Raw genomic sequence first — 19,569 nt, forward strand, 5'->3', positions numbered from 1 at the left:
TCACTCATAAGTAGAATTTAAGAAACAAAACAGATGAACATATGGGAAGGGGATAAAAGAGAGGGAAGCAAACCATGAGACTCTTATCAATAGAGAACAAACTGAGGGTTGATGCAGGGAGGTTGGTGAGGGATGGGCTAGATGAGTGATGGGTATTAAGGAGGGCACTTGTTGTGATGAGCACTTGGGTGTTATATGAAAGTAATGAACCAATGAATTCTAATCCTGAAACCAATACTGCATTATATGTTAGCTAACTAAAGTTTAAATTAAAAATTTTTTAAAAGAAAGACATTTCAGGGGTGCTTGGGTGGCTCAGTCAGGTAGGTGAGCATCTTGGCTTCAGCTCAGGTCATGATTCCGGGGTCCTGAGACTGAGCCCCATGTCAGGCTCCCTGCTGAGTGGAGAGCCTGCTTCTTCCTTTCCCACTGCAGTTCCTTCTGCTGCTCCCCCCTGCTTGTGCTTTGTCAAATAAATTTTTAAAGTCTTAAAAAGAAAAAGGCATTCCAGTGGGATTCTATGATAGATTAGATTTTTCTTTAAAGAAAAAAGGGGAGCCCCAGTGGCTCAGCAGTTTAGTGCTGCCTTCAGCCCGGGGTGTGATCCTGGAGACCCAGGATTGAGTCCCACGTTGGGCTCCCTGCATGGAGCCTGCTTCTCCCTCTGCCTCTCTCTCTCTCTCTCTCTCTCTCTGTCTCTCATGAATAAATAAATAAAATATTTAAAAAAGTATAAAAAATAAAGAAAAAAGGGGGGCAGCCCTGATGGCCCAGCAGTTTGGCACCGCCTTCAGCCCAGGGCCTGATCCTGGAAACCCGGGATTGAGTCCCACATCGGGCTCCCTACATGGAGCCTGCTTCTCCCTCTGCCTCTGTCTCTGCCTCTCTCTCTGTGTGTCTGTCTTGAATAAATAAATAAAATCTTAAAAAATAAAAATAAAAATAAAAATAAAGAAAAAAGGAAAGAGAAGAATCACAGATGCTTTGAGAAATTATTCAAATCTGGGTTCCATGCTTAACTTTACATACAAAGAGGGCAATATACATTTTTATGTTGTTAGAGAGAAAATTGTAGAACTATTATTCCCAAAAGAACCAGAAATCCAACTTCCTAACTCTACAGGTAGAGAGCTGCCTTTAAACCCATACATTTGGGAAAATGCTTTACAGATAAAAAATATTTATATTACTCCACCAGCACAGGTGCAGATGTCTCAGTAATCTAGAACTTACTTTTCAATCTCCTGCTCTCTGAAGGCCCACTCCTTCCTTTCCATTGCATTCATCATCCTCCTCCTCTTCTCAAACTGGGAGGTGTCACTCAGACAGGGAAGAGTGGCTTCCCAAGCACGTTTCTCCCGGGCACGTTCTATCATCTCAACTTCAGCTTGTCCAGCTGGGAGCCCTCGACCTGGATGATGAAGCAAAGCACTTTAGAAACACATGGATAAATTCATGTACCGTTTACGTTCTTTCAGCTCCTGTCCTCTATAACTTCAAGGGTTATGAAGGATGAAATGACATTAAGAAATATCCTCATGATGTGCCTCACAGCTTCTCTGTGTCCTGTATTACCTCTTGTTAGTTATTTGGCCAGAAGACATTTTAGTTGCATATAAGATGCTAGACAGTTTGAAGAATATTACTGAATAATCATACCTTGGAATGCCCTGTATTAGACAAATCCACATTTTTAAATGCAAGGAAATATCAAAGTAGCTTACAAAGGTCATAGATGGTAAGCAAATAGAAATCAGGATTTGAACATGGCAATCTGACTCTTGTGGTCTTATCTACTACTCTATACTCCCTCTCCATTAGAGAAATAAAACAGAAATGAACTCTATATTCAAACCCACGGCTAATTTCACACTCAACAGTGGGGTTGAAAGCTTTTTCTTTAAGATCAGGGATAAAACAAGAGCCTACTCTTATCACTCCTATTCAAGATAGTACTAGAAACCCTACCAGAGCAATCAGGCAAAGAAGAAATAAAGCCAACCAAATTGAAAAGGAAGAGGTAAAATGGTCGCTGTTTGCAGATAACATGATCTTATATATAGATAACTATAAAGACTATCAAAAACAGAACAAATAAATTCAGTAAAGTTGTAGGATACAAAGTCAACAGATAAAAATCAGTTGCATTCTTAAATATAAACAATGAACTACCTAAAAAACAAATAAAGAAAACAGTTCTATTTATACAAGAATCAAAAGTAATGAAATAGGGAGGCGCCTGGTTGGCTCAATTGGTTAAGCGTCTGCCATCAGCTCAGGTCATGATCTTAGAGTTCTGGGAGTGAGCCCCACATTGGGCTCCTATTCAGCAGGGAGCCTGCTTCTCCCTCTGCCCCATTCCACCCTGCTTGTGTGTTCCCTCTCTCTTTCTCAAATAAAATCTTAAATGATAATAATAATGTAATAGAAATAAATTTAACCAAGGACATAAAAGATCTATACACAAAAAACTATAAAATATCTTGATGAAAGAAACTGAAGATGACAAAAGTAAATGGAAAAACATTCCATGTTCACAGATTGGAAGAAATAATTTATTAAAATATACATACTACCCAAGGCCATCCACAGATTCAATACAACCCCTAGCAAGATCCTAATGACATTAGTTTACAGAAACAGAAAAATCAATTGTAAAATTCATATGGAACTATAAAAAAACCCCAGAGAGCCAAAGCAATCTTGAAAAAGAAGAACAAGGGGTGCCTGGTTGGCTCAGTGGTTGAGTATCTGCCTTTGACTCAGGGCCTGATCCCAGGGTCCTTGGATAGAGTCTCACATCAGGCTGCCTGCAGGGAGCCTGCTTCTTTCTCTGCTTTTGTGTCTGCCTCTCTGTGTCTCCCACGAATAAATAAATAAAATCTTTTAAAAAATAAAAGAAAAAGAAGAACAAAGCTGAAGGCATCACACTTTCTGGTTTCAATCTATATTACAAAGCTACAGTCATCAAAACAATATAGTACTGGCATAAATAACACATAGACCAATGAAACAGAATCAAGTGCTCAGAAATAAACCCAAATATAGTCAACTAGTATTGACAAGGAAGCCGAGAATTCTCAATGGAGGAAAGATATCTCTTCAATAAATGGGGCTGGAAAAATTGGATATTCACATGTACAAGAGTGAAACTGAACCTCAATCTTACACTAATCATAAAAATTAATTTGTAATGGATTAAATACTTAAATGTAAAACTCCTAGAAGACGACATAGAAAGAAAGCTTCTTGATATTGGTCTTGGCAATGATTTTTTTGGATATGATACCAAAAGCACAAACAAAAGCAGAAATTAAAAATGGGACCACATAAAACCAAAAAGCTTCTGCACAGTGGAAAAAATGAGCAACAAAATTAAATGACAACCTGTGGAATGGGAGAAAATATTTTCAAACCATGTATCTGATAAGGGTTAATATCCTAACTATATTAGGAACTCCTACAAATCAGTAACAAAACCAAAATAATGCAATTAAAAAATGGACAAAGGACCTGAATAGACATTTTTCCAAAGAAGATATACAAATGGCCAGTAGTACATGGTAGGTGCCCAATATCACTAATTATCAGAGAACTACAAAAGAAAAACACAATGAAATATCACTTCACACCTGTTAGGATATTTGTTTTCAAAAAGACAAGAGATAACAAATGCTGGCAAGGATATGGAGAAAAAGGAACCCTAGTACACTGTTGGTGGGAATGTAATTCATACAGCCACTACGAAAAACAATATGGAAGTTCCCCAAAAAAATCAAGAATAAAGGTACTATATGATTCAGCAATTCCACTTCTGGGTATATATCTGAAGGAAATGAAATTACTATCTCAAAGAGATATCTGATTTTCCCATGCTCCCTGCAGCATTATTTACAGTAGTCAAGACATGGAAACAACTTCATTGTTCATTGACAATGTATAAAAAAAGATATATATGTATACAATTCCTATATAACATACTAAATATAATTAACATATTATATTGAATATAATTAATGTGATATAAAATTTTTTGACATAATAAAATTTTATGCTTATTAATGTGTGATAAATTTCATTATATGTAATTTAAAATATACAATATTCAGCCATACAAAAAGGAAATCCTGACATTTGTGACAACATGAATGAAACTTGAGGGCATTGTGCTAAGTAAAATAAGCCACACATAAAAAGGTCAATATTGAAAAATAAATAAATAAACAAAAAGGTAAATATTGTATGATCTCACTTATGTCTGGAATTTTAAAAAACTGAATTCATAGAGAGTAGACTGATGGCTGTCAGGAGTGAGGAGGTGGGAGAAATGGGTAGAAGTTGTGAAAGGGTACAAAATTTCAGTTAAGTGATGAATAAGTTCTGGATAGCTAATATACAGCATAATGACTACAGTTAACAATTCTGTATTGCATACTTGAAAGGTAACAAGAGAATAGATTTTAAATGTTCTCACCACACATAACAAAAAAAATGGTATTATGTGAGGTGATGGATGTGTTAACTAATATTATTGTGGTAATCATTTTGCAAAATATATGTTTATAAAATCATCACATGGTATGCCTTAACCTTAGGTAATATGTGAATTATATATCTCAATAAAGTTGGGAAAAATGAACTATACATAAGTAAAAATATAATATTGTCTTTTATTTAATATCTATATCCATGACACTTTACTGTATCATTCTGCAACTTTTTTACTCAACTTAGTTTTGGGGACACTTGTCACACTGATACAGAGAGTTCTAATTTCATTCTGCCATTGTAGGACTCTACCACAATTTAAGCTAACTTCTAAAAACTAATGTTTTAGATTGCTTCAGTTTTTTTATTACACATAGTAATGCTACAACAAACATCCTTGTACTGGTCATTATGTCCATATGCGAATTTCTCTAGGATTCTTAGAAGATCTTAAGTCTAGCAGCTAGATCATAAAATATAACGACTTAAAATTTTTCTGGATATTGCCAAACTTGCTCAAGAAGTATAATTTTGCTCAAGCCTTCTGAGATTCCCCTGGTGCTCTCCTACAGCTCATGTTTTCTTCCTCTCACATAGTTTCTGTGTAATCTCAGTTGCTTTTTTTTTTTTTTAAGATTTTATTTATTTATTCATGAGAGACACAGAGAGAAAGGTAGAGACACAGAGACAGAGACAGAAGCAGGCTCCCTATGGGGAGCCTGACACAGGACTCAATCCCAGGACCTGGGGATTATGACCTGAGCCAAAGGCAGATGCTTAACCACTGAACCACCCAGGCATCCCTCTCAGTTGCTTTTTGTAGTCCTAACAAGTTAGTAGTAGTTTACAGATTTCTTTTTTTTTTTTTTTTAGTTTCACTGAAAGTGTAATTTGTGGAAGTTCTGTTGTGCTTGTTGCTTTTGTGTGATTTCTGGGAAGAGAAGAGGACAGATAGTGATCTACATAGGCACAGCAGGAATTTGGATTAGAATTTCTTGAAGGTATAAAATGTTTAGAGGAAAAATAATATGCACTAAAGCATGAGTCTTCCATTTATAAAAACAGAATGCCTCTTTTTTTTTTAATCAAATCTTTGTTCATATGCTTAAGAAACTCTTTATATTTTTCTCCATAATGCTATGCACATGTTTTTGTTAAGTGATTTTCATAGGTTGTTATTTGTTGCTATTAAGAATATAATGTTTTCAAATATTTCTAATTAAATATTGCATATCAATTCCACAATCAGGCATCTTGAACTCAGGTTCTTAGTTCTGATAATTTGTAATTTTGGTTGATTTTCTAAATGAGTACATCATAAATAGTTTTGCTTCTCATTTCTAATCTTTATACCTCAATATTTTCCTCTTAATTGCACTGAGTCCGTATTTCTCTTTTTTTTTTCTTTTTAATTTTTATTTATTTATGATAGTCACACAGAGAGAGAGAGAGAGGCAGAGATACAGGCAGAGGGAGAAGCAGGCTCCATGCACCGGGAGCCTGACGTGGGATTCGATCCCGGGTCTCCAGGATCGCGCCCTGGGCCAAAGGCAGGCGCCAAACCGCTGCGCCACCCAGGGATCCCTGAGTCCGTATTTCTCAACCAAACTGACATCACTGCCATATTGGGCAAACAATTATTTCTTGTATGGGACTGCTGAATGCAGGACAGGATGTTTAGTACCACACTAGCCTGGCTCCCAAACCCCATCCCATGTGATAAATGCCAGGAGCACCTCCTAATCATCATTATGTTAAAAAATGTAGAGCAACTTATGGGGAGATGGCAGAGTAGGAAGATCCTAGGCTCCTCATCCCACAATACAATCAGATATACACTTGTCAGTGTAAATAACCAGAATAAAACCCCAAATACTGACAGAACAGACTTTCCACACCTATATGCTGAAAAGAGGCCACATTGAGGAGGGTAGGCAGGGCAGAGACATGGTGGGAGCCAAGCAGACCTGCAGGAGTATCCACAAAAGGGAAAAATGTTATGAATGCAGGCAGGAGGAGAACCCATGCTAGGCACCCCAGGCACAGGGGACAGGCACTGGGGAGATGAATCCCCATAACATTTGGCTTTGAAAGCCAGAGGGGCCTGGCTTCACAATCTCTTAAAATCAGTGAGGCTTAGTACCCAAAACTTAAAAAAATCAGTGGGATCAAGGAGGAGGTTGAGAGGAAACTGAGCCCTCACCTTAACGAGACTGCACAACAGACAGGCTCACTGAGATTCAGCCTAGAAGCAGAAATTTGAATAACACTTGGGGTATACAAGAGGGAAATTTATTTACTAATCTCAGAGTCTGTGCTGTAGGGGCAGAGATTTTTGGGAGACTTCTCTAGGAACAAAGGAGCTAGCAGGAGCCATTTCACATCCCCACCCCACCCCCCAGTGTAGATACACTGACACCTGCCAGAACCAGAACAGCAGGAATAATCTCCACCAACCTTGCTAACAGCATGCCCTACCCCACAGTCTTCTGTGGATCTGCCCACTCCAACCAAGTTGCCTCAGCAGAGTAGTCCCAAGTAGCTGCAGGTCACTTCCCTGCATATTGACAGACATTGCTGACACCACTCACTCTTACCTCATGTCTCCTGTGGAACTACCCTAGTCCATCCAAGGCTGACATCATGCAGGCAGCCCAAATAAGGACCACCACCATTGCAAGCAATTCCTGCCCCAGGGAGAAGGGAAGATTACTGCACATGTCAGTCCAATCACACATGCCATGGACAACGCAGGGAGAAAACCTTGCAGTACAGAGCTACTGAAGCTCTAGCAAGCCCCTGGTCTGACTCAACTCAAGTTCAAGGCAACCCCAGACTGGCCAAATTACAACACAGGGACCAAACCCTGCCCACAACAGGCAAAGAGAACCGTTGTAGATGATTAGACTGAAGGCAAACATGACTAAGTCACAACAGTAGGGCACATACAACACACATAGGAGACATCCGTGAATGCCAAGGTCTGGTGAACAGAGGACATTGTACTGCAAGACACCATAGGACCACTTCTTCATACGCCCATGACTTTCAAGAGTCAGGAATGTAGCTGACTTTCATAACACACAGAAATAGACACAGAGAGTTAGACAAAATGAGGAGACAAAAGAATATGTCCCAAATGAAAGGACTGGACAAGGAAGCTAATGAAACGGAGATAAGCAATATACCTGATAGAGAATTTAAAGTAATAGTCATAAACATACTCACTGGAATGGAGAAAAGAGCAAAAGATTTGGTGAGACACTCAACAAAGAGATAAAAAACACAAAAAAGAACCAATCAGAGATGAGGAACTCAATAACTGAAGTTAAAAATCACTAGAGGGGAAAAAATAGTACAGTAGAGGAAGCAGAACAGATCAGTGACTTGGAGGAGAGAGTCATGGAAAGCAATCAAGCTGAACAGGAGAGAAAAAAAGAATAATAAAAGATGCAAATAGATTAAGGAAACTCTTCCGACTGAGCCAGCCAAGTGCCCTGGGAATGCAAACTTCTGCAGCCACTGTGGAAGACAGTATGTAGGTTCCTCAAAAAAAATGAAAACCAGAATTACCATATAATCCAGTAATTCCACTACTGGGTATTTACCCGAAGAATACAAAAGCTAACACTAATTTCAAAAGATATATGTACCCTTATGTTTATAACAGCATTATTTATAATAGGCAAATTGTGGAAGCAACCCAAGTGTCCATGGACTGATGAATGAATATATATAGGAATATTATTCAGCCATAAACAAGAATGAAATTGTGCCATTTGCAACAATATGGATAGAGCTAGAGAGGATATGCTAAGCGAAATCAGTCAGAGAAAAACAAATACCATATGATTTCACTCTATATGGAATTTAAGAAACAAAAAAAAACAACAAAGAAAAAAGAAAAAAATAGGCTCCTAATAATAGAGAAGTTATTAGAGGGAAGGAATGGAGGAAATGGGTGATAAGGATTAAAGAATACACTTACTGTGGTGAGCATTGAGTAATGTACAGAACTGTTGAATCACTATATTGTACAACTGAAATTAATATAACATTGAATGTTAATTATACTGGAATTAACATTAGAATTTTTTCCAAAAAACAAAAAAACAAAAAAAAACAAAAGCAAGCAGATAGCATATAAACAAATGAGTGTGTCTGTGTTCCAATAAAACCTCGTTAGCGTCATTGAAATTTTGGCTTCATGTAGTTTTCCATGACCATAGTGTGCCAGTCCTGATCTAGAGTTTTAGTACTTGCTTCTTTTTTCAAAAATTATCATCTTTAGAGGTGCCTTGATAGCTCAATCAGTTAAGCATCTGCCTTTGGCTCTGGTCATGATCCTCCGCGGGTTCCCAGGATGAAACCCACAACAGGCTCCCAGCTCTGCAGGGAGTCTGCTTCTCCCTCAGCCCCTCCCTCACACTTGTGCACTCTCTCTCTCAAATAAGTAAAATCTTTTTTAAAAAATATCATCTTTAGAAAATCAACACCTAACAATTTTAATTATATATTTTTCTCTTTTTTTGCTCATCATGTTCTTAAACCCTGCTTCTTCCTTTTGAGATCATTTTTCTTCTTACTGAAATATATGCTTTCATCTTCCTTTATTCAGATTAATAGCTAACATTTACAAGATGCTTATTTACATGCTAGGCACTGGTCTAAGTACATTACATAAATGAGTTTATTTAATCAATACAATATCCTATAAGGTAGATCCTATAAAATGTCTTATCCTATGAAAAGTCTTTGTTTATTTCACCTTCACTCCTGAATAACAGTTTGGCTGGTAAAAGAATTCTAGGTTTGCTATTATTTTCCCACACTTTAAAAATAATTCTATGAAATGTCAATTTGGTTTTTGTCTCTTTTTAGGTAATCTGACTTGTCTCCAAAAGCTTCTGCAGTTTTTTCTTTTTTCCTCTATTAGTAGGTATGAATTTTTTTTTTATCTTGTTTGGTCTTCAAAGAAATCTTTCAAACTATGGACTCATATCTTTCTTTAGTTTTAGGAAATTCTCAGCCATTATCTTTTTTTTCCTTCTTTTTAAAATTTTTTTATTATTTTTTTTTTTAGCCATTATCTTTTCTTGCATTGCTTCTCCACTGTTCTCTCTACTATCAGATCCTATAATCCTATCCCCCGTGGCTCTTACTTTTTTTATCTTGTTCTACCTTTGCACATTACATTCTGGAATACTTGTTCATTTAATCTTTCATTTCACTAATTTGTTCTTCAGCTCTACTTAGTTTATTACTGAGTTCATTTTATTTCAAATTTCATAGTTTTCCTTCCCAGGGATTGCAATTGGTTCTTTTTCATAGCTCCCCTTCTTGTTTTCATGCTCTACTGTCCTTGATCTCTTGGAGGATATAAAAAGTACTTCCTAAGTCCCTTTGAGATTGCTCCATGTGCTCTGTTTGCTTAGGAATTTATTCTCTGCTCCCCCACACACACCGTTTTTGAACTTTTTGTCGATCACTCCTAGTGTCTGTGTTCCTTAGATGCCTTGTGATTCTTGGGTTAAGATCATCCGAAGATTCCTCTCACAATCACCTTGGGTAGTAACACTCTTACTTGGCAAGAGGAACAGCTCCGCAGCCTCATTCTCTAGAGCCCTGAGGATGACGAGTTAACAGACTGCCCATCTGGAACTACTCTACTCTTTTAAAGATCCTGGAATTCCTTGAACAAATGGCCCAAGCCTCCTTCCAAAATTTACAAGGACCATTTCCCAGAATTCAGACTCCCAAGGGCAGACTATATCCTGCTGTTTGTTTACCCTTAAACCCAAGGGGTAGCCAAGTGGCGGCTGTTTACAGGGATATGTACACAGAGACTAGAAAAATAAGGTGAGGTAATCACATGCGTACATGACAGACCCCTCATGATGTGGAACACAGCCAAAGAAAAAAGCAAGTCACAGGCAGCCTCTCCCCTGCTGCCCCATTCTACCAAAGAGTCCCAAAGAACCTAAGAATTTTCAATTTAAACTTGTCCTTTCAATTCATTTTAAGATATATTTGTGAAAAATACACACATATTTTACTTAACAGATATTAACTTCATTTATAATTTTTAAACATCTATACATATAGTTTATAGGACTCCATTTAGACTCCGAGGCAAGGCCTCACAAATGAAGGAGCAGGCCTGACTCACAGTGGTTTTTACTGATACCTCAACCTCTGTGCTGGCAGGCGCTGAGCTTTAGTCCCACCTGTGGGTAGGAGAAAAGTCCTGCTTCCTCTAATTCAGGCAGGTAACTCAGATCTGGTTCACTACCAGTCACAACCCCTACTCATCATCATAGGTTCCCAGCTATTTCTTTATTTTAGGAAGAAATCTCCACTTCAAAACTATGGAAATTTTCTTCCTTTTTTTAAAAGTGTAGTTATGTGTGTATCAGTGTGTATACACACATTCTCTCTCTCTCTCTCTCTCTCTCTCTCTCTCTCTCTCTCTCTCTCTCTCTTTCTCCTCTCAATAGCTCACATGGTTATCAGGAGAGACATCTGCAAATATTCAAGACAATTACCAACTCACACTAATATACCCATAACCAATATATGAATATATGTATATTCACATATATATACACTAATATACACATTAGTGTATTCAGAGCAGAAGGGAAAAGTTTCAGCATATTTTTAATCCGTCATCTAGTGAAAGTAGAGCCACTGATTTCAAGTATGGATGGCAAGAATGCTTCATCTGAATTCATTAAGGTGAGCCAGGAAATGAGAATCAAACTAGAGTTCAGATATGTATATCTTCATTGCCTGTGATGCAGACTTGACCACAGCAAACCATCACAAATGGGAAACAAAAGTCATCTCATTTTAATAAAAGCCATTACATTGTACCAACTACCTCCAACACCTGGGAGGAATTGGCGTCTCTGGTTCTCAGTTTCCCAGCTAAAATCAAGTGAGTTCAAGAAGCTGTTATTTCTGAAAACCCCTTTTCTGATTAATTTTTCTAATTTCACATAATATAGGCCTCAGTCAGATTTTATTGCATTCTAAGAGTGAATTTCTGAGTCAGAACCATATTAGCATTTCCGAAATAATAGCAAAAGAAATCATCCAAATCATCCAATAGGGTATGTAAGAGAGATTTGATAAATTGCAAGATACTTTGGGCAAAGTAAGACAATATTGTTACATATGGTGGAATATACATTCAGTATTATACATTCAAAAAAGATTTATGTGTAAAAGAGTAAGAATTGCTCAATGAAAAGGAATTGATTCGCTAGGAAAAACAGTGAAAGGAAGAAGGTGAGTTGTCACCAAATAACCACAAAATTAAGCTGAAATAGAACTTCAGCTTCAGGGATAAAGTACAATAACCCTCCTTTAAGTGAAAAGGGTACCTCTTTTTGAAAAAAAGTATCAGCAGAAGTATGAATCTAAGAAGTAGCTCTGTTGAGCAAAACATTTTAAATAGCAACATTTATACCACAGTTGCCTCTGAGCACATCATTTCCAGGAACTCAACAGTATGCAAGGTGATCAGGACGGACATCTGCAAATATCCAAGACAATTACCAACTCACCCCAAGTAAGAGTAGCCAGGGTCAAGAGCTCAGGGATTGAATCCTGACATACTACATATTCTGGAGAATACGGATCAGTTTGAACTTCAGCATCCCGATAATCAGTCTGGGTACCCACAGTATGCTTCGAAAGTACGGGTGGGTATTTAGCAGAAATAGGGAGAAAAGTATATGCCTGTGTCCTAAAAGGGAAAATGATTTTAAAAATTAAAACCTGATCCAGTCACTCAGAATACTACATAGTCAAGTAGAAATAAGTCCTTAGCTTTATTTTTTTTTAAGTCCTTAGCTTTAATAAGCCCATTCCCCCTTTAAACATGCACAGATTCATGAATACAGTGTAACCAGGATTATGCCCAATTATCTTTAGAGAACTGCCTTGGGGGATCCCTGGATGGTGCAGCGGTTTAGCACCTGCCTTTGGCCCAGGGCGCGATCCTGGAGACCCGGGATCGAGTCCCACGTCAGGCTCCCGGTGCATGGAGCCTGCTTCTCCCTCTGCCTATGTCTCTGCCTCTCTCTCTGTGACTATCATAAATAAAAATTAAAAAAAAAAAAGAGAGAGAGAGAGAGAGAACTGCCTTGTTAGTCTCACCTCTGCCAAACACCCGAGGGGATACAGAAGCCCAGGTCTACTCACAAAAGCAGCTATTTATCTGTGTATCACTGGGCAGGACTGTAGTATAGAACCGTAAGAGGTAGATTCTAGGATGTCACAGAGTTACTTCTGAACCTGTTTAGAATTGCTACTTCCTGGTTTCTTTTTTCTCTGCTTTTAGTTACACAACTGATTTTAATTGTTTCCCTCTAGAAATTCAGGAGCAGAGAAAAGAGAAGAGATGCTTTCTGGTTTTTTAAAAAGATAAGGGTCTTTCTAGATAGATGACTCAATAATTAATGCTAAGATTACTTGGTTAGCTATAGAAAAGTTACCTCATCCCTTGGACAAAAATTAATTCCAGATATTTCAAGGTATTTAATATAAAAATGAGACTATAAAAGTATTAATAGGAAACGTAAGTAAATATACCCCCTTTGAGTGCAAGTCTTTTTCAGCATGGCTCAAAAGCCTCTCTGGCTACAAAAGAAAATGATCAGTAGAACTAAGGTTAAGTTGAAACTTTTATACCTCAAAGTATCATAAATTTAAAGTATGAATGGCACACTTAGAAATAGGTTCTGCAACATATATGATAAGAGTTAAATAGTCTTTCTATACAAAAAGCCCTTGTAAATCAATGACAGTTAAATACTAACAGAAAAATGAGTAAAGAACAAGTCACAAAAATGAAAATTTCTAACATATGAAAAAATGACCATAACTAGTAACCAAAGAAAAGTAAAATAAAACATAAAGATTCTGTTTTATTACATCACATAAGCAAAGATTTAAAAGATTGAAAATACCCAGGATTGATGAAGTTGTGATGAAAACAGGCATTCACATAAACTGTTGATTGAAATACAAATAGATATAACCTAACAGGTAACTTAACAATATATATCTGACCTTTAAAATACTTTTTTGCCCCAGCCACTGTACTCATAGGAATTTATCCTAGGAAATAATTGGACAAGTGTACAGAGATATATGCAAACACATTCATAAAGTCTAATGTGTAAGAGTAAAAACTTACAAAAAAAATTTTAATGGCCCATTTAAAAACAATGGTTGCACCTTAGGTTATTAGGCATCAACTTCAATTCATATTTTCATCTTTGGTTCTTTTTTTTAATTCTGGCTATTTTTAAGTACAGAAAAAATTTAGATTAATTCACTTAAACCTATGTCTACTCTTAAACATAATTTTTATAACAAGTATGATAGCACATATGCTTTAATGTTCTAGTGGGGTTTTTTTCTTTTTTAAGATTATATTTTTAGATGTCCATTGACTGATGAATGGACAAGGATGTGGCACATATATCCAATGGAATATTACTCGACCATCAAAAAGAATGACATCTTGCCATTTGCAATGATACAGATGGAACTAGAGTGTATTATACTAAGTGAAATAGGTCAGAGAAAGACAAATACCATATGATTTCACTCATATGTGGAATTTAAGAAATAAAACATAGGGGAACATAGGGGAAGGGAAGGAAAAATAAGATAAAACAGAGAGGGAAATCATAAAAGACTCTTAACTAAAGGGAATAAACTGAAGGTTGCTGGAGGGGAGTTGGGTGAGGGGATGGGGTAACTGGATGATAGGCATTAAGGAGGGCACTTGATGTAATGAGCACTGGGTGTTGTAAAGCAACTGATGAATCACTAAATTCTACCCTTGAAACTAATAATACACTAAATGTTAACTACTTAAATTTTTTTTAAATCTAAAAAATAAACAAAGATTTTGTTTTAAACAATCTCTATACTCAATGTGGGGCTTGAACTCACAACCCCAAAATCAAGAGTTGCATGCTCTACTAACTGAGCTAGCCAGGCAACCGAGCAGTGCTTTTTTTCTTTTAAAGTTTGTTTCCTTCAATATCTTTTCCTCCTTTATCCACCTTTATCAGTACCCTCTATGTATATCCTAGAATATATCCTTGAATTATCCCTGAACCTTGCTGTATTTTTATCCACATTTATTTTTCTACACACAAATATACAGAGTATTATTTTATTGTTGTGCCAACATGAATGCATTTTTGCATCTTGCTTTTTTAACTAAATCATACTTCATAGAAATCTTTCCAATCTATTCATGTGGCTCTTTTTCAAGAAAAGTTAAACTTAAATGATCATGACCAACAGAAAAACTACTTTAAAAAATATGGCACCATATAATGGAATATATGCAGCTATTAAAAGTAAAAATGTCGGGCAGCCCGGGTGGCTCAGCGGTTTAGCTCTGCCTTCGGCCCAGGGAGTGATCCTGGAAACCCAGGATCAAGTCCCGTGTCGGGCTCCCTGCATGGAGCCTGTTTCTCCCTCTGCCTGTGTCTCTGCCTCTCTCTCTCTCTCTCTGTATATTCTCGTGAATAAATAAATAAAATCTTTTAAAAAAATAATAAAAGTAAAAATGTAATCAGTATTTGTGAACATACAAAAATGTCCATGATTCAATGTAAAGTAGAAACAAAAGACACTGTAAAGCAGGATGTACAACAGAAGCTCATTTTTATATTTAAAAACTGGGTTTTGTGCATAGAAAAATGCCTAAATGGATATATAATAAATTAACAATTATTTCTGGATAGGACTACAGAATTTTTTTCATGTGCATCATTTTCTAAATTTTCTATTCTTTTAAACCTAGACATATAGTACTATTAAAACAATATTGCCATTTCCATGTAAAAGAATATGTTTTCCAGTTGGTAGAAGTATGTTAAATCACATCTTTAAAAACCTAAATACAATGGCAAAAAAAGAGATTAACATTTTAAGAAATAGTCAAAGGCAATGGGAGGTGTTTATAATAAGCAAAACAGGCATTCCCACCACTTGGCCAGAATTCTAAGGCTTTCTGCAGAGATTTGAAAAATGGTAACAAATGAAAGTATCAGCATCTTTAGTTCAGCATCCTTGGCTGTAGAGTATGTAGGTTCACTTTTACCTGAGAACCCTCTACAAGAACCATTTAAAAATGCTTGGAACTATATGTTGAAGAATTATACAAGTTCCAGATTGCAACATGGGGATCCTTGGAAGTTCATGAGGTTCTTTATTTCTTGTTCTGTTTACCTGGATTTTTGTTTCAATTTATATCTTTCATGAAAAAGTACAAAATTCCAAAGGATAAACCAGAAACATGGGAAAACCAGTGGAAATGTTTTAAAGTACTTCTCTTTAATCACTTTTGTATCCAGCTTCCTTTGATCTGTGGAGCTTATTATTTTACAGAGTATTTTAATATATTTTATGATTGGGAAAGAATGCCAAGATGGTATATGCTTTTGGCAAGATGCTTTAAATCTGATCCCTCTCTCTGCTGGTTGTCGGCATCATGATTTCCACCACATGAACTTCATCGGAAACTATGCTTCCACATTTACATGGTGGGATAGAATTTTCAGAACAGACTCTCAATTTACTGCCTATCATGATGAAGAAGATTGAGAAAAAGACTCAATAAATATCTCATCTAAACCATCCTGAAAACACACACCTTTCCTGAATTGAAGCAAATAGCTAACATTGCTTCTGCAGAGCAGAAATAAACATGTGTCTTGACTGCTAAGTGATACAAAGAACATTAACAACCTTTAATTATCTTCCTAGTGGGAACTTTTTCTACTTTACATAAAGTTCTGTGTGTGTAGAAATAAGTAAATATATAATGAAGTATGATTTTCATGAGGAAGTTGTAAAGGCCACGTTGCTAACCTTACAGAAAGGTTTTAAGTAATGGAAGAACTATCAATCTGTGTCTTTCTCCCAGTAACACCATAGGCCTGAAGTTAAAATTGGTCTTTAGGGCAGCCTCGGTGGCTCAGCAGTTTAGTTTACTCTTCGGTGTAATCCTGGAGACCTAGGATCAAGTCCCATGTCGGGTTCCCTGCATGGAGCCTGCTTCTCCCTCTGCCTGTGTCTCTGCCTTTCTCTCTCTCTCTCTCTCTCTCTCTCTGTGTGTGTGTGTGCGTGTGTGTGTCTGTCATGAATAAATAAATAAAATCTTTTAAAAAATAAACAATAATAAAATAATAAAATAAAATAGGTCTTTAAAATCTTGCAAATATATGGTAGCCATTTCAGTATCTCTTATCAGGGTGTTGGCCTCATATTGAACTTTAAATATTTTCTAGAATTTGCCTAAACATCCAAGTATCATGGGTCGAACCATATCAATCAACAGTGAGAGTGAGGTTGCCAAAACAGAAACAGGCCGCCCAAAGAACTTCCACTCTTGTCCTGAGCTGACTGGTTTGGGGTGATTCTCCTTTGAGAAGTCCTTTTGGATTGCAATGTACTACTGGTATCTATAAATTAAGGCGTTTCTGAACTGTTGTAAATGGAATATTTTAGTCTAAAGGTTTTTGGGTTACTTGAATTTTTTTTAAAAATTGAGCTTTATTTCTGCTATTTACCCTTTCATTTTTGTATATCAAGTTTTCATTATACTTAAAACTGTATCTTGAAACATTGTGAACTGACTTGCTGTATTTGCACTTTGAACTACTGAAATAAACGTGATTTTTTTGGCCAAAAAAATATAATAAGCAAAACTTATAGAGCTTAACTCTAAGAAAAATGCACTTCAAGTCAGCTAGAAAGAAGCACCTACTGAAAGGTTAAACTTGTAATGAAATAATACTTTAAATTGTTGTTAATGCTGGGGTATCTGGGTGGCTCAGTGTTTGAGCATCTGTCTTTGGCTCAGGTCACGATCCCAGGGTCCTGGGATCGAGTCCTACATAGGGCTCCCTGCAGGGTGCCTGCTTCTCTCTCTGCCTATGTCTCTGCCTCTCTCTGTCTCTCATGAATAAATAAATAAAATCTTAAAAAATAATAAATTGTTAATGCTGAATTCAAGTGGTATTAAGTGGAATTAAGTGGTATTTTTCAGCAGCTGCTATGGATTTCTAACCTATGTAGATAATTTAGGTATTTATAATTTATGTTTTCAGCAGAAATTATTCTACCACCAAAATTCTAGTTGAAATAACTTCAAATCAGCTTTATATCATCCCAGATCATATGACTATTACTATATAACACTATTCATTTGAATCAAGAGAATAAACTGTTTTCCAAATTAAAAATTACATGCTTGAACTATCTGATCAAATATGCTAAGATTGTGATAAAGCCTAGTGAATCCTCTGACTAAGCTTTCTGATGATTTAAGATCCTTCTAGGTGGGGATGCCTGGGTAGCTCAGTGGTTGAGCTCAGGGCATGATCCCAGGGTCCAGGAAATGAGTCTCACATTGGGCTCCCTGTGGGGAATCTGCTTCTCCCTCTGCCTGTGTGTCTGCCTCTGTGTGTGTTTCATGAATAAATAAATAAAATCTTAAAAAAAAAAAAAAAAAAGATCCTTACAGGTGGGTCAGAGGAGAGGATACAAAGGGGAAATGATACTTTGACAGAAGTCCTATGGTAACTTAATACAGTTTCTTTTCTAACTTGTTATTTTTCTCCAACCTAGTTTAGTTGGTTTTAGGGGAGAATAAATGGAATAAGAAAGAACAATGATCTATTTCCTACCCCTCCCCAACTTCAGTCAGGACTCAAAACCCAGAAAGACCCCATACCTGTTTCTTATGTGGCTTGAGCCCTGGATCCCATCCACACACTCACTTATTCTAGGTTTGGTGTGCCGACAGCACTTACCTCTGCTCCGTTCCCTCTCCCGGGCCCTTCCTCCTCCACTAGATGGAAAAGCATGCACTGTCTGCCATATCCACAGTCTTCTAGATTTTCCTCCCAGCCCCAACAAAACTAAACACAAAGAGGGGTTTCACAAAGTAGCAAATCCTATTCTGTAATTATGAACTCTAATGATTATTTGTATTTTTTAAAGATTTAATGTTTTCAGAGTGGTTTTACATTCACAACAAAACTGAGAGGAAGGTACAGAGATTTTCCATATATGTTTTGGCTCCACACATACATAGCCTGCTCCATTATCAATATCCCTACACATACCACCCAGAGTGGTACATTTGTTACAGCTGAGGAATATACATTTACACATCATAATCACCCCATAGTGTATATTAGAGGTCACTCATGGTATTACATATTCTATGGTTTGGACAAATCCCTATGTATATGGTATACACATATAATAACATGCATCCATCATACAGAGTATTTTCCCCACCCTAAAAATTCTGTGCTCCTTCTATTCATCCATACCCCTCCAACCCCTGGCAATCAATGATCCTTTTATAATCTCCACTTCCAAAATGTCATAGAGTTGGAATCATACAGTACATATCCTTTCCCAATTGGCTTCTTTCTTTTAGGAATATGCATTTAAGATTCCTCCATGACCTCCTTCTCATGACTTCATAGCTAATTTCTTTTTAGTAATGAATAACATATTACAGTGTCTCAATATACCATAGTTTATTTATCCATCAACCTGCTGAAGGACATCTTGGTTGCCTCTAAGTCTTGGCATTTATGAGTAAAGCTGCTATAAACATCTACGGGTTTATGCGCAGGTTTTGTATAAACATAAGTTTTCAACTCCTTTGGTAAATACCAAGGAGCATGATGGCTGGATCATATAGTAAGAGTATGTTTAGTTTTATAAGAAACAGCCAAACTGTCTTCTGAAGTGGCTGTATCATTTTGTATTTCCCACCAGCAATGAATGAGGGTTTCCAGGGCTCCACATTTGGTGTTATCAGTGTCCCAGATAGTGGCCATTCTAGTAAATGCATAGTGACATCATATTGTTTTTTCAATTTGCATTTCCCCAATGACACATCATGTGAAGCATCTTTTCATAGGCTTATTCACCACCTGCATATCCTCTTTGGTGAGGTGTCTGTTAAGGTCCCTGGCCTGTTTTAAAATCAGGTTATTCTTTTTCTTGTTGTGTTTG

At 36.8% G+C, this 19,569-nt stretch overlaps 1 protein-coding gene across 5 annotated transcripts in view; it reads right to left on the reverse strand.

Moving 5' to 3' along the window:
• CFAP91 (cilia and flagella associated protein 91) overlaps positions 1-19,569 on the reverse strand; it is a 108,833-nt gene that overhangs the window by 61,303 nt on the left and 27,961 nt on the right. For all 5 annotated transcript variants that reach the window (XM_041752845.1, XM_041752853.1, XM_041752827.1 and 2 more), the window contains 2 exons: positions 12,060-12,241; positions 1,234-1,411 (listed from right to left, as the gene is read on the reverse strand). In XM_041752845.1, the coding sequence (XP_041608779.1) occupies positions 1,234-1,411; positions 12,060-12,241 (360 nt within the window). The remainder of the gene's footprint in view (positions 1-1,233; positions 1,412-12,059; positions 12,242-19,569) is intronic.

Source organism: Vulpes lagopus, chromosome 1, assembly GCF_018345385.1.
Source record: "Vulpes lagopus strain Blue_001 chromosome 1, ASM1834538v1, whole genome shotgun sequence".
In the NCBI taxonomy this organism is placed as follows: Eukaryota; Metazoa; Chordata; class Mammalia; order Carnivora; family Canidae; genus Vulpes; species Vulpes lagopus.